A 22,769-nucleotide genomic window follows, 5' to 3' on the forward strand; every position below is an offset into this window, starting at 1 on the left:
AGGGGACAAGGAAGGAGGAGGGAAAACTTAATCCAAAAGCATTTTGTTGTTGTTGTTTTAGTTTTAGTTTTTGCTTTCTTTGCAGTCTTAGACTCATTAAGCAAGATGTGTTAGTTAGAATCCCAAAGGGAAATTAGAACAAATACTGTTTTCATTTCTTAAGCCTTGTTATGTGGCACATTTAAAGAGTGTAAGTTTTTAAAAATATTTTTCTCTGTGGAATATATATGAACTTTTCTTAATAATTGAAATATTTTAGTTTTTCTCTGGTAACATAGTAACTATACTGTTTACAAAATTGGTCAGTAACATTCATCTCCCCATGCATGGCATTTGTTGTACTTATTTTTACAATCTTTAAAAAGATTATAAATTATTCCATGTTGAAATGGCATTGTTTTAAGCCATGTCTAGTAATAAATACTTTGCAGGTGGTGGTGTGATACTAAAGTATTTGTAGGTATAGATCCACTACTCAACTGCGTTTTCTCCCTAAAAATGTGTCTGGATTATTTCAAAATAAATTAGATTTAGAATTTCAGTGATGCTGACCTGTAATTTATGGATGCATATATGTTTTTACTTTGTAAATATAGTTCATTTACCCCCAAAATGCAAGGCAGACGGATGGGGACTTCAGGAAGATCCATCATGAAGAGCACCAGTGTCAGTGGAGAGATGTACACACTGGAGCATAATGACGGCAGCCAGTCAGACACAGCTGTGGGTACAGTTGGAGCAGGTGGAAAGAAACGGAGATCCAGCCTTAGTGCCAAAGTGGTTGCCATAGTGTCTCGAAGGAGTAGAAGCACATCCCAGCTTAGTCAAACAGGTGAGTGATGTGAATTCAACCTAAACAACTCAATTCTTTTATGGAGAGAAAAACTTGATCTTCATGCTATGGCTTGTGATGGAATTGTGGCATATTTGGTTCTTCTTTGAAAAGAAAATTTATTTTTCTGTCTCTGAAAATCTGCTAAATTTATTCGTTTATTTTTTCTGTACAGCTCTCTTCACAAGGTATCACTTTTAAATCTGTAAAGTGGACAGATTTTTTAATTAAAAAAATTAAGGTCATATTTGCAAATATGCAAGGAAATGCAAAGAAGTATTAAACATCCAAATTTATTTACATGCAACAAAAGCAACAGGGTTCTCTTTTTCAAAATGTTCCATAATTCAATTACTTATTTTTGGCTATGTCTATACTTTTTATAGAAAAGAAGGTCAGTTGTGCAACGTGACATATACTCTTCAAGGTACTGTATAAATATAATAATTGAACTGTACTTGCTATAGTTTCAATGTAAGTAAAAACCCAGCAGTGATTTTTACTTTAGAAAAATGGGTCAGTGGTTTTATGCAAGGAGTAATGTTTTAATACAAATATGTGTTTCAGATATTTTCTGCTGCTTATAAATTTAAAAGCTTAATGTCCTAAAGGTATATATTTAAAAAGCAAATACAAAAGGGAGAGTGGCTATTTTTGTATTGTAAAATATAACAAAACACTGCTTAAAATTATATAAAATTGGCCAGACAGATTAGATTATTCATTACTATGCTCAATACTATGTAAAATCAAAGGTAAGTGAAACATTGAAGCAATTTAAATAGCCAGCAACTGTTTTTTCTCTTAAAACCAACATTGGTTCCATTTTCTGTTCCTTAATAGCAAGAGCCTTATCACAAAATTTACTTATACCAAAAAGCTTTCACAAAATCCTTTTTATATCTCACTCAGCATTCTGGAAAGTACCTATTTTAAATTATTCATTCTACTGGATATATTGGCAAATAAATTAGAAGTAGGAAATTTGAGTCATGTCTTAAAATTACAGGATTAGAATGAACTTAGAATAGCTAGCATCCCTGTGATAGATCTGCATCTTTGCCCTTCCAATCAGATGAGCTGTTCTATTTGTTATGAAGGAGAATTATTTGTCTTCTTTAGAGTCAAGTTCCTTTACAGTAAGTATAAGAGGCATTTTTCATTTGTGTTGTTTCTTTTGTTTAAATTTTTTATGGTGGTGCTTCCTGGTTTTTGGTGTTTTGTTTGTTTGTTTTTTAAATTACACTTTAAGCTCTGGGATACATGCGCAGAAAGTGCAGGTTTGTTACATAGGTATACACGTGCCGTGATGGTTTGCTGCACCCATCAACCCACATCTACATTAGATATTTCTCCTAGGCCTCCTAGGAGATATTTCTGCTATCCCTCCCCTAGGCCCCCACCTGCTGACAGGCCCCGGTGTGTGATGTTCCTTTCCCTGTGTCCATGTGTTCTCATTGTTTAACTCCCACTTATAAGTGAGAACATTTAGTGTTTGGTTTTCTGTTCTTGTGTTAGTTTGCTGAGAATGGTGGTTTCCAGCTTCATCCATGTCCCTGCAAAGGACATGAACTCATCCTTTTTTATGGCTGCATAGTATTCCATTGTGTATGTGTGCCACATTTTCTTTACCTAGTCTCATTGATGGGCATTTGGGTTGGTTCCAAGTCTTTGCTATTGTGAATGGTGTTGGAATAAACATACATGTGCATGTGTCTTTATAGTAGAATGATTTATAATCCTTTGGATATATACCCAGTAATGGGATTCTGGTTCTAGATGCTTGAGGAATCGCCACACTGTCTTCCACAATGGTTGAACTAATTTACATTCCCACCAACAGTGTAAAAGTGTTCCCATTTCTCCACATCCTCTCAAGCATCTGTTGTTTCCTGACTTTATAATGATTGCCATTCTAACTTGCTTGAGATGGTATCTCATTGTGGTTTTGATTTGCATTTCTCTAATGACCAGTGATGATGAGCTTTTTTTTCATACGTTTGTTGGCCACATTAAATGTCTTCTCTTGAGAAGTGTTTGTTCATATTCTTTGCCCATTTTATGATGGGGTTGTTCTTCTCTTGTAAATTTGTTTAAGTTCTTTCTAGATTCTGGTTATTAGCCCTTTGTCAGATGGATAGATTTTATTGGTATTGAAGTAATTCTTTACAGCATGAGGTGGTGGAGAAGGTTTTGACCACCAGACTTCAAAATACTTAAATGAAATGGAAACGTTATTTGATGTCCTTGAAGGAAACCAGTGTTTCCTATGTGAGAGATTGTAAGTTTACGAGTTGGTTTTACTTCTTCCCTCAACTTTCCAGTCTGTCTTTTTCTCTCTCTTCTCCCTCTTTACCCTCTTTTCCCCTCTAGCTAGTTAGTACCCTATCATTCATTACTTGAGCATAGTTTTCTTATAAAACACAGCAGCAATTTTGCATAAAAACTATACTTGTGGCTCATCTTTGTATTAATAAGTAATGGGTTCAAATTATGGTCATCAAAACACTTAGCCTCCTTGCTTTTTTCATTTATGTTTTATCTCAGTTATGGTCAGATGTTGACTTCAAATAATATCTTCCTTCCCAGAAGATGTATTGTTAACAACTTCATGGAATATCCTCTTTTCAGAGACTGGATTCCAGTGTACAGGTGCAAAAAGGAAATGGGATTATGAAGCCAAGATACCAAAATATGTAGTTCTGTTCCAAAGTGACTCAATGAATGAACTTTGACTTCTCTCTACAACTCAGTTTTCTTATATAATGATGGGTTGAATGGGATGTCCTCCTGTGAACTTTCTATGTGTAAAATTTTATGCTTCTCTTTCTACATAATAATTTTACCTTTCATTTGATAGCCTATCCTTAGATTTCAATCTTCTTGATCTTTCTAAAGCAAGTGACAAATGTTGATAACCCTCAATTATCACTCCTCTTTGTTTTAGTGCATAGCCTGATATTTCTCTTTCTTAGGACTTCCCCTAGTGATTTTTTCCCATTAATTTAATTATCTTTCATCTCTCCTACAGAGATTTAACAAAATTCAGAATTATTCTAAGAAATGTTAGTTTTTATTGCTTCAGATTCTGCATTGACCATGAGATCTGTATTTCTGGATTCCTCTTCCCCCATGAAATATTACTTAATTTTAATCTCCCATAAGAAAGCCCCTCTTAGATGTCTCTCTTAAAATAACTTCGGATTCTCTTAATTTTCAGCCCTTACTTTCAATATAGATAGAAAGGGTATGACGTAGTAAAGAATGGTAAATTTTAAGAAAATGTCCCCAAGCCAGAAATATTTTGGAATTGAATGAACCTCTAGGTAAACTGCAGGTTGGGTTTTAAAATGTAAAGTTTTTAATCTCTGTTGATTTTAGTGGCCCAGCCTGTGTAATGTAAGGAATTGTCTCCCCTCACTCAATACTAACTGTATAATATTCCATATAATATCCTATATCTTCTCCTCACTTGAAAATGAAGGCATTATTGGGAAGGTTCTACAAATCTGTGCAAAGTCATTTCTAAATACACTTTTGAAATTATACTAATCAGTATCATAAGAATGATAAGTATTCATGTTTCTAAGTGGATAAAAGTAATATGTCTACATTTCTAGAGCTTTTTCCATGCTCTCTTAAGTTATGTTTGTGTGAGTGTATACAATTTCGCTCCTTCATTGGTCACAAGAAACTTGTGAAATGTTATTATTCCCATTTTTTTCTTTTTTTATTTCATTTTATTTATTTTTTAAATTATACTTTAAGTTTTAGGGTACATGTGCACAATGTGCAGGTTTCTTACATATGTATACATGTGCCATGTTGGTGTGCTGCACCCATTAACTCGTCATTTAGCATTAAGTATATCTCCTAATGCTATCCCTCCCCCCTCCCCCCACCCCACAACAGGCCCTGGTGTGTGATGTTCCCCTTCCTTTGTCCATGTGTTCTCATTGTTCAATTCCCACCTATGAGTGAGAACATGCGGTGTTTGGTTTTTTGTCCTTGTGATAGTTTGCTGAGAATGATGGTTTCCAGCTTCATCCATGTCCATACAAAGGATAAGAACTCATCGTTTTTTATAGCTGCATAGTATTCCATGGTGTATATGTGCCACATTTCCTTAATCCAATCTATCATTGTTGGACATTTAGGTTGGTTCCAAGTCTTTGCTATTGTGAATAGTGCCGCAATAAACATACGTGTGCATGTGTCTTTATAGCAGCATGATTTATAGTCCTTTGGGTATATACCCAGTAATGGGATGGCTGGGTCAAATGGTATTTCTAGTTCTAGATCCCTGAGGAAACGCCACACTGACTTCCACAATGGTTGAAGTAGTTTACAGTCCCACCAGCAGTGTAAAAGTGTTCCTGTTTCTCCACATCCTCTCCAGCACCTGTTGTTTCCTGACTTTTTAATGATCACCATTTTAACTGGTGTAAGATGGTATCTGATTGTGGTTTTGATTTGCATTTCTCTGATGGCCAGTGATGGTGAGCATTTTTTCATGTGTCTTAAGAAAACCTAGGCAATGCCATTCAGGACATAGGCATGGGCAAGGACTTCATGTCTAAAACACCAAAAGCAATGGCAACAAAAGCCAAAATTGACAAATGGGATCTAATTAAACTAAAGAGCTTCTGCACAGCAAAAGAAACCACCATCAGAGTGAACAGGCCACCTACAGAATGGGAGAAAATTTTTGCCACCTACTCATCTGACAAAGGGCTAATATCCAGCATCTACAATGAACTCAAACAAATTTACAAGAAAAAAACAACCCCATCAAAAAGTGGGCGAAGGATATGAACAGACACTTCTCAAAAGAAGACATTTATGCAGCCAAAACACACAAGACATATTATTCCCGTTTTAAAGTTGAAGACACTGAGACTTAGAGGGATTGGGTAATTTGCCCAAGGTCTCATAACTGATTGGGCCTGAATTTAAACCCAGGCTACCTGGTGCCAAACCCATGCTTTTAACCAATTTGTGAAGAGAGAGAGAGAGAGAGAGAGAGAGAGAGAGAAAGTGAGTGCAAGCACATTTGAGATTTTGAAATAAGTTCAAGCATTTATTGAACATCTATGTGGTTAGTACATGCTAGGCATCATGCCAGGCACTGGGATAAGAGCTAGGGATAAAGGGATGAATGGCATACTGTTCCTGCTCTCAAGGATATCACAGTATCATAGAGCAAATCACATATAAATATTTCAGCTCAGAAAAGACAATTATATTAAATACAAGTGTCAGAGTGGTAGAACGGAAGCACAGGAAAGGACGAGACTCATTCCAAGAGGCTTTCTTGAAGAGGTAAAGCCTGAGCATAAAAACACAAATAAATCAGGATAAGTACACAAGGAAGGACTTTGCACAACTGAGGGAAGAGTACGTTTTTTTTCATTTTCTGAATTATTTATATCTTTTTTTAAAATTATACTTTAAGTTTTAGGGCACATGTGCACAACGTGCAGGTTTGTTACATATGTATACATGTGCCATGTTGGTGTGCTGCACCCATTAACTCATCATTTAGCATTAGGTATATCTCCTAATGCTATCCCTCCTCCATCCCCCCACCCCACAACAGTCCCCAGTGTGTGATGTTCCCCTTCCTTTGTCCATGTGTTCTCATTGTTCAATTCCCAGCTATGAGTGAGAACATGCAGTGTTTGGTTTTTTTGTCCTTGCAATAGTTTGCTGAGAATGATGGTTTCCAGCTTCATCCATGTCCCTACAAAGGACGTGAACTCATCATTTTTTTATGGCTGCATAGTATTCCATGGTGTATATGTGCCACATTTTCTTCATCCAGTCTATCGTTGGACATTTGGGTTGGTTCCAAGTCTTTGGTATTGTGAATAGTGCCGCAATAAACATACGTGTGCATGTGTCTTTATAGCAGCATGATTTATAGTCCTTTGAGTATATACCCAGTAATGGGATGGCTGGGTCAAATGGTATTTCTAGTTCTAGATCCCTGAGGAATTGCCACACTGTCTTCCACAATGGTTGAACTAGTTTACAGTCCCACCAACAGTGTAAAAGTGTTCCTATTTCTCCACATCCTCTCCAGCACCTGTTGTTTCCTGACTTTTTAATGATCACCATTCTAACTGGTTTGAGATGGTATCTGACTGTGGTTTTGATTTGCATTTCTCTGATGGCCAGTGATGATGAGCATTTTTTCATGTGGTTTTTGGCTGAATAAATGTCTTCTTTTGAGAAGTGTCTGTTCATATCCTTCACCCACTTGTTGATGGGGTTCTTTGTTTTTTTCTTGTCAATTTGTTTGAGTTCATTGTAGATTCTGGATATTAGCCCTTTGTCAGATGAGTAGGTTGCAAAAATTTTCTCCCATTCTGTAGGTTGCCTGTTCACTCTGATGGTGGTTTCTTTTGCTGTGCAGAAGCTCTTTAGTTTAATTAGATCCCATTTGTCAATTTTGGCTTTTGTTGCCATTGCTTTTGGTGTTTTAGACATGAAGTCCTTGCCCATGCCTATGTCCTGAATGGTATTGCCTAGGTTTTCTTCTAGGGTTTTTATGGTTTTAGGTCTAACATTTAAGTCTTTAATCCATCTTGAATTAATTTTTATATAAGGTATAAGGAAGGGATCCAGTTTCAGCTTTCTACATATGGCTAGCCAGTTTTCCCAGCACCATTTATTAAATAGGGAATCCTTTCCCCATTTCTTGTTTTTGTCAGGTTTGTCAAAGATCAGATAGTTGTAGATATGTGGCATTATTTATGAGGGCTCCGTTCTGTTCCATTGGTCTATATCTCTATTTTGGTACCAGTACCATGCTATTTTCGTTTCTGTAGCCTTGTAGTATAGTTTGAAGTCAGGTAGCGTGATGCCTCCAGCTTTGTTCTTTTGGCTTAAGGTTGACTTGGCAATGCGGGCTCTTTTTTGGTTCCATATGAACTTTAAAGTAGTTTTTTCCAATTCTGTGAAGAAAGTCATTGGTAGCTTGATGGGGATGGCATTGAATGTATAAATTACCTTGGGCAGTATGGCCATTTTCACAATATTGATTCTTCCTATCCATGAGCATGGAATGTTCTTCCATTTGTTTGTATCCTCTTTTATTTCGTTGAACAGTGGTTTATAGTTCTCCTTGAAGAGGTCCTTCACATCCCTTGTAAGTTGGATTCCTAGGTATTTTATTCTCTTTGAAGCAATTGTGAATGGGAGTTCACTCATGATTTGGCTCTCCATTTGTCTGTTATTGGTGTATAAGAATTCTTGTGGTTTTTGCACATTGATTTTGTATCCTGAGACTTTGCTGAAGTTGTTTACAGCTTAAGGAGATTTTGGGCTGAGACGATGGGGTTTTCTAGGTATACAATCATGTCATCTTCAAACAGGGACAATTTGACTTCCTCTTTTCCTAATTGAATGCCCTTTATTCCCTTCTCCTGCCTGATTGCCCTGGCCATTGATTAAATGTTGAAAATAGTGCTTAGTTTCCTGGGATATGAGAAAGAAATCTGTGTGGAATCTAAAACTATATGAAATATTTCTCTAATTCCAGTGGTTACCTCATCTCAGGACAGATCTCAAATCAAATAAGCTCCGTACAACTGAGACTATGATTTCTAATAGAACTTTTAAATTTTATGAAGAAGACATCTATAAATGTAAAATATCAGCTTTATAAACTAGAAATTACTCAATTTACTTTAACTTGTACTATTGGGTAACTGTATCTGCAGTACTAGCCCAGGCACAGTGGGTGTTTCAAATATAGAAGTATCATTTACACTGGAAGGAAATCATTCCCACCTGAAATACACATGAACCAAGCAACAAAGTGAAAAAACATAAAGTAAAATGCCCGAAATAATAAAATCTAGTTCTATTTATGTATGTTATCAAAGGTAGTGGGGAGACAAATTGGTCAAGGATCTAAGTCCCTAGGATGAGGGCACATACAGAATTGGTAGATGATTTGTTCTAACCATTTAGTAAAATTATTTATTATATCATTAACAGCTGAGAATAGTTTGTTAGCATAATATCTTTTCTCCAAATACTGACAAGATGTTGATGTTTATATTCTAATTATGGAAAATATTGCAGGACTCTTTCACAATTTTCAAACAGTTGTCAATTATGATGTGCTATGAATGTGTTAAAAATCACTTGTATGCTTCTTTAGTAATAGGTATTCTGTACCTTTCCAATATTTTTCCACTATCAAAGTTTATTTCTCCCCTGTGCAGATCCTTTCCTTCAAGACCCTGTTTAAGACCCTCTAACTCTATATGTTGTCCCCAATTATTTGAACAGTTTGTTTTTCTGAATTCCTAAATAGAGCTCTCTGACTTCACTGTCAACTTGCTGCCCACTCCACTCTCCATTTTGTCATTCATTTCAGCTCCTTCTCTCTAACCATCTCATTCATCTCTTTCCTCTCCACAATTAGATTTAGCACGCAGTTCTTGTCATGGGTGGGAAAGGCTAGAACAGGATATACTCTGGGTGGGAGCCCAAGGGGATAGGGCTAGAAGGTCTACAATGGGTTAGAGTGAGGCTGCCTTCACCATCCCTAAAATCTGTTCACATGCATGGTGCTGGGGCTGGCAAGATGGATAAATGGAGGTAACTCTTATGAACTTTTCTTCAGGGAGCTTAGCATTAGGAAGGAAAGAGATCAAATGTAGCAGTCCTTTTTTCTTTGATTCTACCAACATTTATTAGCACTTTTCTTGTACCAGACTCTGTAATTGAGGGAGTAGTAAGAGTAAGAGGGGTGTGTGTGTGTGTGTGTGTGTGGGCACGCATGTTTCAGAACAAAGGAATCTGATCATTTTTCCAGGTGAAGAGTGGATATAACACCTCTAGATGGAGAGACTGAAAGATGATACAAATAATTTTAATTGTGCAGAGTTCCAGAGAACAGAGGCGATAATTCAAGAACACAAGTTTATTCTTGGAGACAGAGAAGGTTGATTTTTTTCCTTGAGTATGACAGAAAAGAGGAAATGGCTGAAATACAAAGGAATATTGCAATGGGGATATTGAAAGCTGAAGGAGCTTGAGTCAGAGGCTGCTTGATCTTCTCAGTGCAAATGAGGTATTAACAAATGGAGAGAGTGAGGATATAGGGTGAGCAATGTTGTAAGAAATTAATTGGTATCAATAAAATCCTGCTGAGCAGCACTTATCCAGCTAAGTTTGGATAATGCAAGTCATGTGGAAAGTAACTTTAAAAAAACATTTATCAGGGATCAAGGCTTCCCTTGCAGGTATCTGGTTCACATTAGCTGTTCTTTTGTCTTTCAAGATTGTCATCCCCTGCCTTTGTGCATCTCCAGTGTCCTTGCCAAGGTGTCTGAAATGACCATAAGATTCTTTGAGAATATATTGCCACATTCTTTAAGACTTAGAGAAAATATCTGGTTAAGTCTAGATTCTTAAGCCCATTTAATGATTCACCTGTCTTGGGCTGCTATTTACTGTTTAGTTTGACTCTTTTTAGCATGCATATTATTATTATTATTATTGGAGAAAATTGAAGCTCTGCTCTTTCATTCTTATCTATTAATATTGTGTCTTCTCAAGGAAATAAGAAAATCTTACTCCTTTCTTTTCTTTCTTCTTCTTCTTCTTCTTTTTTTTTTTTTTTTTTGTGGTCTTGAACTCCTGGCCTCAAATGATCTTTCTGCCTCAGCCTCCCAAAGTCCTGGGATTACTGGCATGAGTCACCACACCTGGCTCATTCTTTTTCTTAATATGGCTCTAAATGGCTTTTTATTTTTTTTGCTTTGGCAATTTATTTCTAGGAAATTAAATAATTCTTTCATTATAATCAAGGGAATGAAAGACTTCAGGAGGTCCATGGTGGAGTTCAAAACCATATGGAGTTCACTATTCTACAAGATTATACAGGCAATAATATAAGTATTCTAAGGTGTTTTAGGTAGATTTATAGATGTTAGATTTCAAAATGGGTTAATAAGTGTTTATGAATTTCCAAGGTGTATCACTAACTTCTCAAGATGAAATCATATATAGAAACTATCAAAATTTTCCTTGTTCTACTGTCAAGAAATGAATAATATACACTGATATAACTGTAACTCACATCTAAAGGGATAGTGCTTGAATAAGCTAATTTACAATGAGTTCAAGGTATTATTTTAAAATTCTTATTGTCCTTAGACAATAATTATGCCAACAAATTTGAAAAATATTAAATCTCCTTCTGTTAATTTTTTCCAGTTTTATTACCCAAAAGTCACACAGGTAATGCAAGTCATGAAATAAATCAAATGAGCACCTTCCTGGAGAGCCTACTTTATTTACCTTGGGAAAATGGATGACATTTGCCCTAGGACTTATTTTTCTCCTTCTAACCAATACAGTTTACCAAAATGTTCTCTGGTAATTTTAAGTCTGGTATGGCTTTGTGAAGACTCTCTGCCTTTTCTCTTAGAAAAATAATGTTATAGCTGCAGGGAAGGAAGGCTAATGTGGTGTCTTTGAACATTCTAAGAAATGTTTTCTTGGCTCTGTTGATTATTAACAATATAAGCCAAAAATTCTTACAAAGTATGTAGGCCCTTCCGAAGTTTCAGAAACTGAAAGCTACAGTGGATCAAAATATTGCTGAAATCTAAATTCCTTATTTGTGCCTTATTGCCTCATTTACTTGATTCATTTAATGGCACAAGAAAAACATTCTGAAGAATGTAATGTTTCATGTTCTTTGTTTCCTGAACACAAAATCATGGTACCAGAAATGATTCTCAAGTCGGCGAAACCATCAAATGAATGTAAGCATGGGTTCTTTTATTTACTGTTGCTGTCTGCCTTAGGAATTCACTACTGTTAATAGAGATTCAATTCAGCTAAAGTAACTCATCTTCTAAAGAGATGCCCTAATAAGGATTAGTATTTTCAAACATACTCCAGCTGGTCTATGTTTGTTCTTTTCCTTGCTCTGAAATATAAATTTTACGTTTGGCTAAGATATAGATATAGTTTTAGGTTGGCTTGGCAGAAAAAATTATTGATTTCAGTGGAATTAATTTTTATAATTAATTTGTATTTCAGGGTTTGGAGGAGGAAAGGAAACTAAATTTATCAAGTGCCTTCAAAGCACAACACTTAGCACTAAAATAATTACACATGGTGATATTTTTAACTATACTAAGATGATTGTTAAGCGTGAGATCAGTTTCAAAATAGGTGTCACAAAACATTTCAGGCAGCTAAAGAAGTAACAAGAAATGTGTCTGATTATTTTTAAGATGACCAATTTTAATACATCCTTATTTAATTCAGAGTGTTTTTTCATAGAGATTTTTGTTGATTGATTTTCACATTTTAAATACAGAAAGGCAAAAAGAAGATATATAAAACTCCTGTGGTATCACCACTAATTGCAAAGTCAGTGTGAAAATGATAGTTTATTATTGGATAATCTTTCTATGCATTTGTATTATTAATATTGATAAAACCATTAGCAATAATAGTTGTGATTTAGTGAGCAATTATTACATGCCAACCAGTGTTTTAATTTTTTACATGTGTTAATTCCTTCAATTCACAAAAAACAGCCATGAAATACTCTTATTATTTGCATTTTACAGGTTCCATGACTTGTCTGAGGTATCACAACTCTTAAAAGTTGAAGTAGAGCTTATGTTCTTAACCACTTTACTATAATTCCGTTCCAACTGTATGTTCACACAGAGAGATACCTTTTTGATATAGATTTTTTAAACAAGCATAGATTTATAATATTTAATTTTGTTTTATAATCTTGCCTTTTTTCACTTTAAAAAATGTGTATTTAAGACCACTTAGTACACCATCACGGGATGCTTGTACTAGGGTGGAACTGGAAGGAGCTTAGAATTATATCTTAGAATAAACAGTCTTTTGCATCTGAGCATTTGGGCAATAGGGAGAAGAGGAATATTAGAGATAAGGTTACGTGATGTTGCCATTTACTAAGAGGGTGGTTGTTGGGAAAGGACCACATTTGCCAATTCTGGCAGTGTTGAGCTTGGGACCATCATAGGAAATGTGTTTTAGGCAATTTGAGGATCAACAACATAGAACTGGCAATTGAAATCAATGAAGTTACTTAGGAAAGAAGTATAAAATACAAGTAAAGAGGATCTAGAAGAGACTCCTGCAGAAAACAAAAAGTTAAAGGTCCTTTTTGAGCCTCCATTTTCGCAACTATAATATGGAACCATAAATGGTACCTACCTCAGAAGACTGTTGTGGAGATTAAATAAATGTTTTAAACAGTTTAGCAAAGTACCTGACAAGGGATCAGTAATAATAATTAGCAGTTTTAATAATTCTGGGGAACCAAATACAAGGGTAAGTAGATAAAGAAAAGGTATCAGTGACATCGTTCATGAATGGCAGTCAGAGGCAGATTAATCCAGCTAATATTTTTATCTGTTCATTACATGTAGTTAATAGAATACAAGAATAGAATCTTAGGATCTAACGCTTGAGTTCTTCTAAGTCAGTATTTCTCAAAGTTCCTCAAGTCAAGTCCACCTTTGAGGATCTGGTGAAATCTGTTAGTCCTAGCCTCAGTAAATTGCACTTGTTCACATATGCCACTGTGTAAACAAACATGAAAGATGTTTATGAACTCCCAGAAGTATGTTCATCCCAAATTAGGCATAATCTGCCAGACAGAAATCCAAGTTTTCTTTTTGCCAGTTCCCTCCCTTCTGCTCTGTTACTCAGCCTTCACTCTATTAGGTTAGAGGTCACCAAAGTCTGGCTTAGAGTCTGGTTTTTAGGGCCCATCAGAGAATAAATATTTTTATGTTTTTTAAATGGTTTAAAAAAATAAAAATGAGAATAATATTTTGTGATATGTGAAAATTCTGAGAAATCAAATTTTTATGTTAATAAACATAGTTTTATTGAAATACAGCCATCTTCATTCATTTACATGTTGTCTATGGCTACTTGCGTGCTACAAAGTCAGAGACCGCTTAATCCACAAAGTTATAAATATTTACTGTCTAGTCCTTTAAGGAGAACATTCCTTAAGGTCTGCTGTAGGCCAACAACTTAGTGCCTGCAATGCAGAAGAAGGTATTAGTAAACAATAATCATTTCTATCATTGTTCTCTGCTTCTCAGAGTCAGGAGTTAATTTACCCTACTTCCATGACTTTATTTTTTTCCATATACCTGTCATGTTTACATTTATACCATACGTCTATTGATATCTCTTGTTAGACACAGTGATTCTCAGAACGAAGACTTATGCCCCCATAGATAAGACTCTTTATATCTTCAACTTTGCCCTAAAATTGATACCTGGCTTAGCTGTTTACATAAAGTAGTAAAAGCACATCACTCAACCCTAATTTTCCCAGTTGGGGGCTCAAGGACCAAGTCTGTGATTTCAGTGATTGTATCCCAGTATGTAGCACAAAGCCTGTACCACATACAGAAAAGTTTTCTGGAATGAAAGAAACTTTTGGAAGAGTTTTGTGTATTCCCTTTTTTTCTGAGGCCACTCAGTCCCCCTCACTGCAGTCTGAATTCTGTCTATTCGATTTCCCCAAACTGTTCTTAGTAGATCACAGAAAGTTTATAGATATGAACTTATTTTAATAATTTAACTTATGGTGTAGGCCACAGATATTGTGCACATGTGAAACCAATGTGATGTATGTAACAGAAAAATAGTAGTAAAAAATGTCCACTTTTATTTGACATGAGCAAATGATTCTTATTTATGTTCCATCTCTCAAATGTGTAACTTCATTTCTTTCTATGCGTCAGACCTATCTTCCTGGGGTTCACAGAACACAACTTAAAGCTTCTTTCTTTGTACCTCTCTACAGGTGCTCTACCCAGAAAATTCTTAATCTGTCAGTTTGTCTGTCAAAATCTTTCTCTTCATTCAAGCCCTACCCAAATATCAACTTCCTACCAGGACCAAAAGTAATTTTTTTAAGTCCTATAAGACTTTTAGGGAGTTCTCATGTGGTGCTGTTTACATCTGCAGAATTCATGTCACAAAATGAACTCCGAAGTAAATCAAGGGTAATGACCACGCAACAGGTTTTTTCTGGTCTTTCACAACAGTGCATTTAATGCAGAAGAATCTTGATAAACATCTGTTAGATAGGTGAATGTGATGTTTGCTTAGTCAAAACATAATGCTCAAATGGTAATTAATTGATCAAATCATGGTATAATATTTCATTTAACATTGTGACAAGCAAGCTCTTCTTAGTGGGTAAATTTTTCTTCTATGTTTGGTTTGTTATTCTTAGGAAATAAAAACATGTTTTTTAAGTTGTAACAAGTACAGTTGACTCTTAAACAATGCAGTTTGAGCTTCGCAGGCCCGCTTATACACAAATTTTTTTGTCAAACAAATGCAAATCCAAAATAAAGTATTCATGGGAAATATTATAGAAACCTGCATATGCAGAGGGATAGCTTTGATTTTGGTATACATGGTGGTCATCCTGGAGTCAATCCCCAACGTTTACTGTCGGACGACTGTAGAAGTGATTTGTCTATTACTTTGCAACCTCCCTTTTCCTTTCTTTCTCTTCTTTGCTTATATATCACTTCAAAAGCACCTGAACATTGCTCTCGATAGATTTAACCAGTTAATTCTACCTTATTGCTTTTAAATATTAACTCTTTTATAAGCAAGAATAAATAATTATCATTTTAAGATTTTGATTTTTTAATAGATTCAGAGGGTACATTTGCAGGTTTGTTACATGGATAAATTGCATAATGGTGAGGTTTGGGCTTCTAGTGTACCCATCACCCAAATAGTAAACACTGTACCCGATAGGTACTTTTTTTCAGCACTCACTCCCTTTACTGCCCTCTCCCCCTTGTGGAACCTCCAGAATTGGTGCTGATTTAACTACTTTACCATTACAGTAAATGTCAAATAAAGTAATATTTTATTAGAAAATTATTGAAAGATAAAAATGTACATTTATGAGAAATAATAATGATTGATAAAGATATTAATTTACAACATCCTTTTATATCATTTATAAAAGGTTTATTAACCTTATGAAAATACTTAAGTGTTTAAGCAAAAATGCCCAGATTTTTTGGGAATCTTTCTTTTGTTGGGCATAGGGCCAGAGGAGGCTTGTGAACAAAGGATCTACTGTAACTGCTTTTCAAGTAAGCTAGTGAATTCTTACTTGGGAAACAAACCTCTGATATTGAAGCAGTACATTGTGATACTCATTACAAAATCATTTATACTGTAAAGATTATTTTCTTACAACCGAAAAATGTGGTACACCCAATGATTAGTCATAGTTTTAGTGAAGCTTAACAGACTTTATGTTCTAGGTCTACAAGGAGGTAAAAAACATTCTGTATTCCAGATTCAAAGTCAGTGCCATAGGATGTTTTTGTAAATGGAAATACCATACTTATTTTTCTCTTAATTTGAAACTATGAAGATTCTGACAAGTAATCAAATAGTAAATAATTATACTACATTTAGGAAAGTTTCAACTGAAAGAGATTAAAACTTATTTGTAATAACTAAAGTTACATTTATAAATAGGCATATAGTTGCATTGAAACACTGCTATATCTAGTGATGTAAGATGTAAAAGTATATTAGTTGGGAAATATAAAAATGAACATATATATTAATATTTTTATCACTCTGAATTTGAAATTGTAAGAATGAATATTTGACCTGTCTACCTGCATTATGGAAACTGAAAATGGATGTAAATACTCTAATGAGGAAGGATTCTTTAAAGGAAAGGATATTGATTAGAAACTTACCGGAAAGGGTTGATTAGAAACCCACAGGAAAAATAAAGCCAAAACAAAGTTAATCATCTTTAGGTAACTTAACCTGCTGCTGAAAATGCTAGTTCCTGTTTATAGTTTCTACCTTGGGAAATACACTCAACCTATTATTCAATTGTTTTTAAAAAGGAAAAAAAAAACAGAAGAATCATTTTAAGAAAATATTACATAAAATTTATGGAGATTTATAACTAGTGTAGGATTCTGTGATCTTCAGCTAATCAAAGAAGAAAACATACTAATTGTCATAGGTTTTGGAGACTTATTGAGAAGATTGTTGTGAATAGCAAGGAAAATAGTAGGAAAAATTTACCTTTGAAGTAAAAATTTACTCTCACTTCAGTTTTTTGGCTTTCTATAATGCTTAATAATTCTGTCTTCTCATGGATCATTCTTTATTCTCTTTCAAATCACAGTTTGAAAAGTATATTTTTGTGGGAAAAATATTTAATAAATCACAGAATTTTAAAAATCTAATTTTTGTACTCAGAAAAAAGGAAGGAAAAAAGACTAAATTCAGATATTTTGATGTTGCAGTAAATGTGTTGACCATGATAATAAAGCATATTTTTTCCAGAGCTGCTTGAATTTGCTCTCAGTGCAATTGCAAGTATTGACTTTAATTTCTAAGAGGTTTGTAGCTTCAATGATGAGTCCCTTGGTGCCTAAATCAAAGTGGCTCTGTAATAAGTGAGCTCTGTTGGCTCCTTTCTGCTGATGGCACTGGAGGCAACAGCATGTCTTCTAGAGCCTCTGCCTGTGCTTTTCTTTTCATATTCAGCATGTCCTAGATTCACTGGCCCAGATAGCACAATACAGCAGGCAGCTTTTTACTCTGTAAATGGCTTAGTGACATTATTTAAAGTAATGCCAGTTGTCTGTTCTTTTGTTCTGCTTTTATATTTTCATAGTTGTTACCCATTGCATACCCTTTGGCTGAAGCATTTGAAAATATCCTATGCCCTTTAGAATTTGGCACTGAGCACTCTTTATGGTACATAAGAAGTAAAAGCATTTATCTTGCCCTGGAGTTATTTACAAGCTCATTTACTAAGTAGTATATCAACAGGCAAAGAGAGATTCTTTCTTTATAGAACTTTAGCTTTTACAAAGCCCTTTCATGCTCACCAGCTCAGAGTGCAAAATTATTGAAAGCTTTTAAAATAAAAGGCTGATCAGATTGGGAAAGATTAGGAATGCATTAACTAAGGAAAGCGTCTGGAAGAAAGTGACTTTTAAAGTAGAATATAAATATCTGCTTTTTACTCCTCAAAGTTTCCATAAATTTTAATATATTCTTAATAATTCACTTTCTTCTCATCTAAAAAATAATTGTGAGAATTAAATACAATTTTAAAGGAGCATAAATATTTCATATTTATATACATGGTATATGAAATGTAATTTTTTAGAGAATTTGTTTTTAGTAACATATCATATTGCATTTATCTTATTTATTCTTAGTTGTATCCTACTCACCTCCCCAAGATGTAAAAAAAAAAAAATTCCATTAGCTCTGTTTTAAGCTTTACCTTTGTTCCCACCATTAAATTTTTAGGTCAGCACTGCCTGAAACCAGCAATCATTTTCCACTGAACTTAAATGGCTACTGTTTTTATTTTCACTCATCACTGACAGTCATGTTTAGGTGATGTCAAACATTTATTTCATTCATTCCACAGATATTGATCAAGTGCCTAATAATTACTAATAAGAATGGCTAAGAGTTGTTCAGCCCATATTATGTAAGCTTGTCCTTTGTAAGGCTTATAATGTGTATTGTCACATTTAACCCTGTCAGCAACCCTATGACATTGATACAAGAGACTGTGACACAGGACCTTGACAATTGGCTGGATTCTTCAAGGAAAACACAGAAGCTGAGAGAAGTTAAGTCACTTAACCATTGTCACACAGCTAGTAAGTGGCAAAGAAATAATTAGAATTTTAGTCTGTGCCTATAGCCTCAGTCCTTAACCACTATACCACATGCCTTCAGTATGTTTAAAATGCTATTATATACTAGTTAAATGTATAATTGCCTGTAAATATCCAGAATCTTCAGTGTCGATGGTGAGCATTTTGTCATTTATAACCAGAAAAATATTTAATTTGGACTTCATTTTTTTACAAGGAGAAAATTATAACATGTATATCTGTATAATTTTATACCCTAAGACTAAGCTGAAGCACACCACTATTTTTCACCTTCAGTGATATGCCTCACTTTATTAGTCCCATTTACTTATGAGGAAATTGAAACACAGAGAGGTATGTAACATGCCTGAGTTCACATAGTAAGGGCAGAGCTGGAATTTGAATCCAGCAGTTGGGCTACAGAGTCTGTGCTCTAAATGGGGCATGTCATTGAAGTTGGCCGAGGAGGTGGCACTGTCAGTGAACCTTCTGACTCTGCAACCATTTTACTGTACAACCATGCCAGCTTCTTGGTAGACTATCTTAAACTGTTCAGAATGCTTCTGTATACTTACAAGAAAACTGGATTCATTTGTTCTGCTTATTTAGCTAATTCACTCATCCACAGGGATAAGCCTAATTGTAGATATTAATGAAGACTGGGTTTATCAGGTACATACAATGAGTCATACTGGCACAATTCTAGCACTCTAAAACAGGTACCATTATTATCATCATTTTATTTAGATAAGGAAACTAAAACTCAGAAAGATTAATTTGCCCAGGATCACATAGCTAATAACTGATAGACACAGTATTTGTGTGGTAGAATTTATTCTTAGCCATCATACTATTATATCATCCTCAAGTAATTTGATATATTAGCTAACATAATTCTAGTTTTCATAAAAATTTACCCTAAAAGTATAAAAGCTCACATTTAGTAAAATTCTATTTATTGTTAATTTAATAATTTGAGGCAGATGCTCATGGCAGGCAGTCAACTCTCCTCTGTGCAGTGGTTCAGGTGCCCAGGTTCTTTACATGTTATGCATTTTTGTCATTCGAATCCATATCGCAAAAGTATAAAAGGGAAATGGAGAACATATATCTGACTACTAAAAGCCTTGTTCTAGAAGCATCACACATCATTCCTATTAATGCTCTATTAATGACAGTTAATCACATGACCAAGCCTAGATGCTAGGGATGGGAGCCGAGAAATACAATCTCTGACTTAGCAGCCACTTACTATGAATTCTGTAACTGGAAAGGGGAGAAACCACTAACTGACTGTCACACACACAACTTGAAAAGGCTTTCATTATAAATAATTAAGTCATTTGAGAGTTTACATTCTTTTTTTTTTGAGATGGAGTGTCAATCTTGTTGCCCAGGCTGGAGTGCAAAGTGCAATGGCGAGATCTCGGCTCACTGCAACTTCCGCCTCCCGGGTTCAAGTGATTCTCCTGCCTCCTGAGTAGCTGGGATTATAGGCACCCACCACCACGCTCAGCTAGTTTTTTTATTTTTAGTAGAGACGGGGTTTCACCATGTTGGTCAGGCTGGTCTCGAACTCCTGACCTCGGGTGATCCACCAGCCTCAGCCTCCCAAAGTGCTGGGATTACAGGCATGAGCCACCACATCCGGCTGAGTTTTAATTCTGTTCTAAAGTAGAGTCTGAAAATACTGGTGCTTTCTTATGTTACTGTAAAATTTGTGCACTGACAATGTAATTTGAGAGCCCCTTTATCCGAGTTTCAAAGCCTGTCAGAATCCAAAACTGACCCCACAATTTCTATTCATTCGTCAGTTTTAAAATTTCCTGGCCTCTTTTGACTCTTAGAGTCCAGGTTCCCCTGTTCAATACAACATAGACTGCATAAAGCTTAGCCATTTCCTTGCTTTATAAAACAAAACAGAACAAAAAACGTTTGTTCATGTCCAGGCTTTATGAGTTTAACAGACTTTGATGAAGAAACTGTTAGTCATGGGGGGATTGGAGGGAAGGTGATTGGGAAGTGGTCACGTCACAAAGCACACATTATTTTGCTCTTTTTCTCTCTCTTCTCTCTCACCTCTGATACTCAGTTACTACTTCTGGCTTGTTTATGTCTACAAATAACAGGCATGTACATTTATATATCATTTACTCTTCCAGGTTGTTTTATCAACACTATTTAATCTTTAAAACAAGCCAATGGAATAGGTTCTGCTAACATTTTTCCTGTATACAGTAAGGAAATTAAGGTATAAAGATTAAGTAACTGGGGGTTGGCAGAGCTAGTATTAAAACTCAGGCTTTGGCCGGGCACGGTGGCTCACACCTGTAATCCCAGCAATTTGGGAGGCCAAGGAAGGTGAATCACCTGAGGTCAGGAGTTAGAGACCATCCTGGCCAACATGGTAAAACCCCGTCTCTACTGCAAATACAAAAATTAGCCGGGCGTGGTGGCACGGGCCTGCAATCCCAGCTACTAGGGAGACTGAGGCAGGAGGATCACTTGAACCTGGGAGGCAGAGGTTGCAGTGTGCTGACATCATGCCACTCCACTCCAGCCTGGGCAACAGAGTGAGACTCCGTCTCAATAAATAAATAAACAAACAAACAAATAAATAAAACCCAGGCTTTGCGCCTACATATTCTGTCTTCTTAGCTACTCCATGGGGACAGTTTTCTCACTATGGAAAATTCTAGCTCTTAAGCTAGAACTCTATTTTATTAAATTTACTTCTAACACTAAGCCCAATTTTTTTTAATTTTTGTATGTACATAAAAGGTATATATATTTATGGGATATATGAGATACCAATTTTTAACCTACTCATGTATTTGCTGTAGTTAAAATAATTGTAATGATTACAGAGCACATCTTTAACAAAAAGAAGTAAAATGTGTAATATCTAAAATTTGGAATTGCATACATTTTGTTTCTTAGATGCTCTGTATGCTATGCCCAGTGTTACTTTTTAAGTGAGAGAGTTGCTGTTGATTAACTATAGGAGACTTGATTTATTTCTAATTTTTCCTAGTACTCTTTTGCTATGTAGAATATAAAGATTCTGATGGGTATATTCAGTTTTATTCACCTTGTATTTGTAAACCCATAGAACATCTACCCACATCTAAGTGTAGTTGGCAGACCTCTTTAGTGCTTTAGACCTTTTGGGGTTTTGTTAACATAAGTCTAGGCCAAGAAGTAAGTCTAAACATCACCTGAGGTCTGCCCTGTTGCTACTTTATACATAAAACCCAACTGCCAATGTTAGATTTTACTTTTTTAATTCTTTTTTTTGTGCTCAGTGGCATGTTTAAATATTAAACGCGAGGAATGTTCATAGACCTATATAGCCAAATTGGTGTGGGGAGAACTGTTACGTGTTGTAATAGTGCACCAAAAATGCTATCAACCAATAAGGTAGACAATATCTTAGAAAGGAGAGTGAATACTTTCATTTTGTATACTTAACTAAAGTTTTATTTTCTGTTTTTAAACAACAGTTGTGTCACTTAATAATTTTTGACAAAATGAAAATACGGGTTAAAGGGACATACAACTATCTTCTAGTCAATCCATAGTTGATTTTATATTGTCTCTAAACTTTTATATTGTCTCTAAACTTCATCTTTCAGTACTTACATAAAAATCCCTGTAAGTATTACAATTTATCATACCCTTAAAAAATAGTTTATTTAGAGGATTTACTTGTATTACAACTAAATCTTAACTTCTCAAAACAAGAAAATATATGTATTTACATACTGTTGTTAGAGCAAAAATAACCTGGAAAATAATAGCATTACAATATATTTGGGGTTGTAAAGATTTTTAAATTATTAAAATTATTGTTCCTTGATTGTTCCTTTTTTCCTTATATCCAAAAGGCGAATTGTGTTATTATTCCTCTTTTGTATGCATAAAGATGGGTGAAAACACCTTTAGAACAAGCAGCTGATTTTTTACACTGAAAAATTGTGCAGCAGTTATGTTATCAGGTTAGAGACTGCCAGTTCGAGATGTTGGATATTTCCACCTCCTATTCTGCATGATATTTTAATAAACATACATGTCTCCCATCTAGTTTCCCAGTGGTTTATTGCTTGGTTAAATGAATCGTTGAGCTCTCTATGAAGTCTTCTGACATGTCTAATTCGATACCTGTCATTTATAACCATCTTTCCTTCCTCCCC

General features: G+C 35.1%; 1 protein-coding gene across 50 annotated transcripts in view; it reads left to right on the forward strand.

The window, feature by feature from the left end:
• RIMS1 (regulating synaptic membrane exocytosis 1) overlaps positions 1-22,769 on the forward strand; it is a 516,521-nt gene that overhangs the window by 446,506 nt on the left and 47,246 nt on the right. For 33 of the 50 annotated variants that reach the window (XM_034962337.3, XM_034962336.3, XM_034962338.3 and 30 more), the window contains one exon: positions 597-832. The exons of 10 other annotated variants lie outside the window; for them this stretch is intronic. In XM_034962337.3, the coding sequence (XP_034818228.1) occupies positions 597-832 (236 nt within the window). The remainder of the gene's footprint in view (positions 1-596; positions 833-22,769) is intronic. 7 more of the 50 variants (XM_034962340.3, XM_034962353.3, XM_034962351.3 and 4 more) reach the window with 1 other exon arrangement.

Source organism: Pan paniscus, chromosome 5 (genome assembly GCF_029289425.2).
Source record: "Pan paniscus chromosome 5, NHGRI_mPanPan1-v2.0_pri, whole genome shotgun sequence".
NCBI classification, from domain to species: domain Eukaryota; kingdom Metazoa; phylum Chordata; class Mammalia; order Primates; family Hominidae; genus Pan; species Pan paniscus.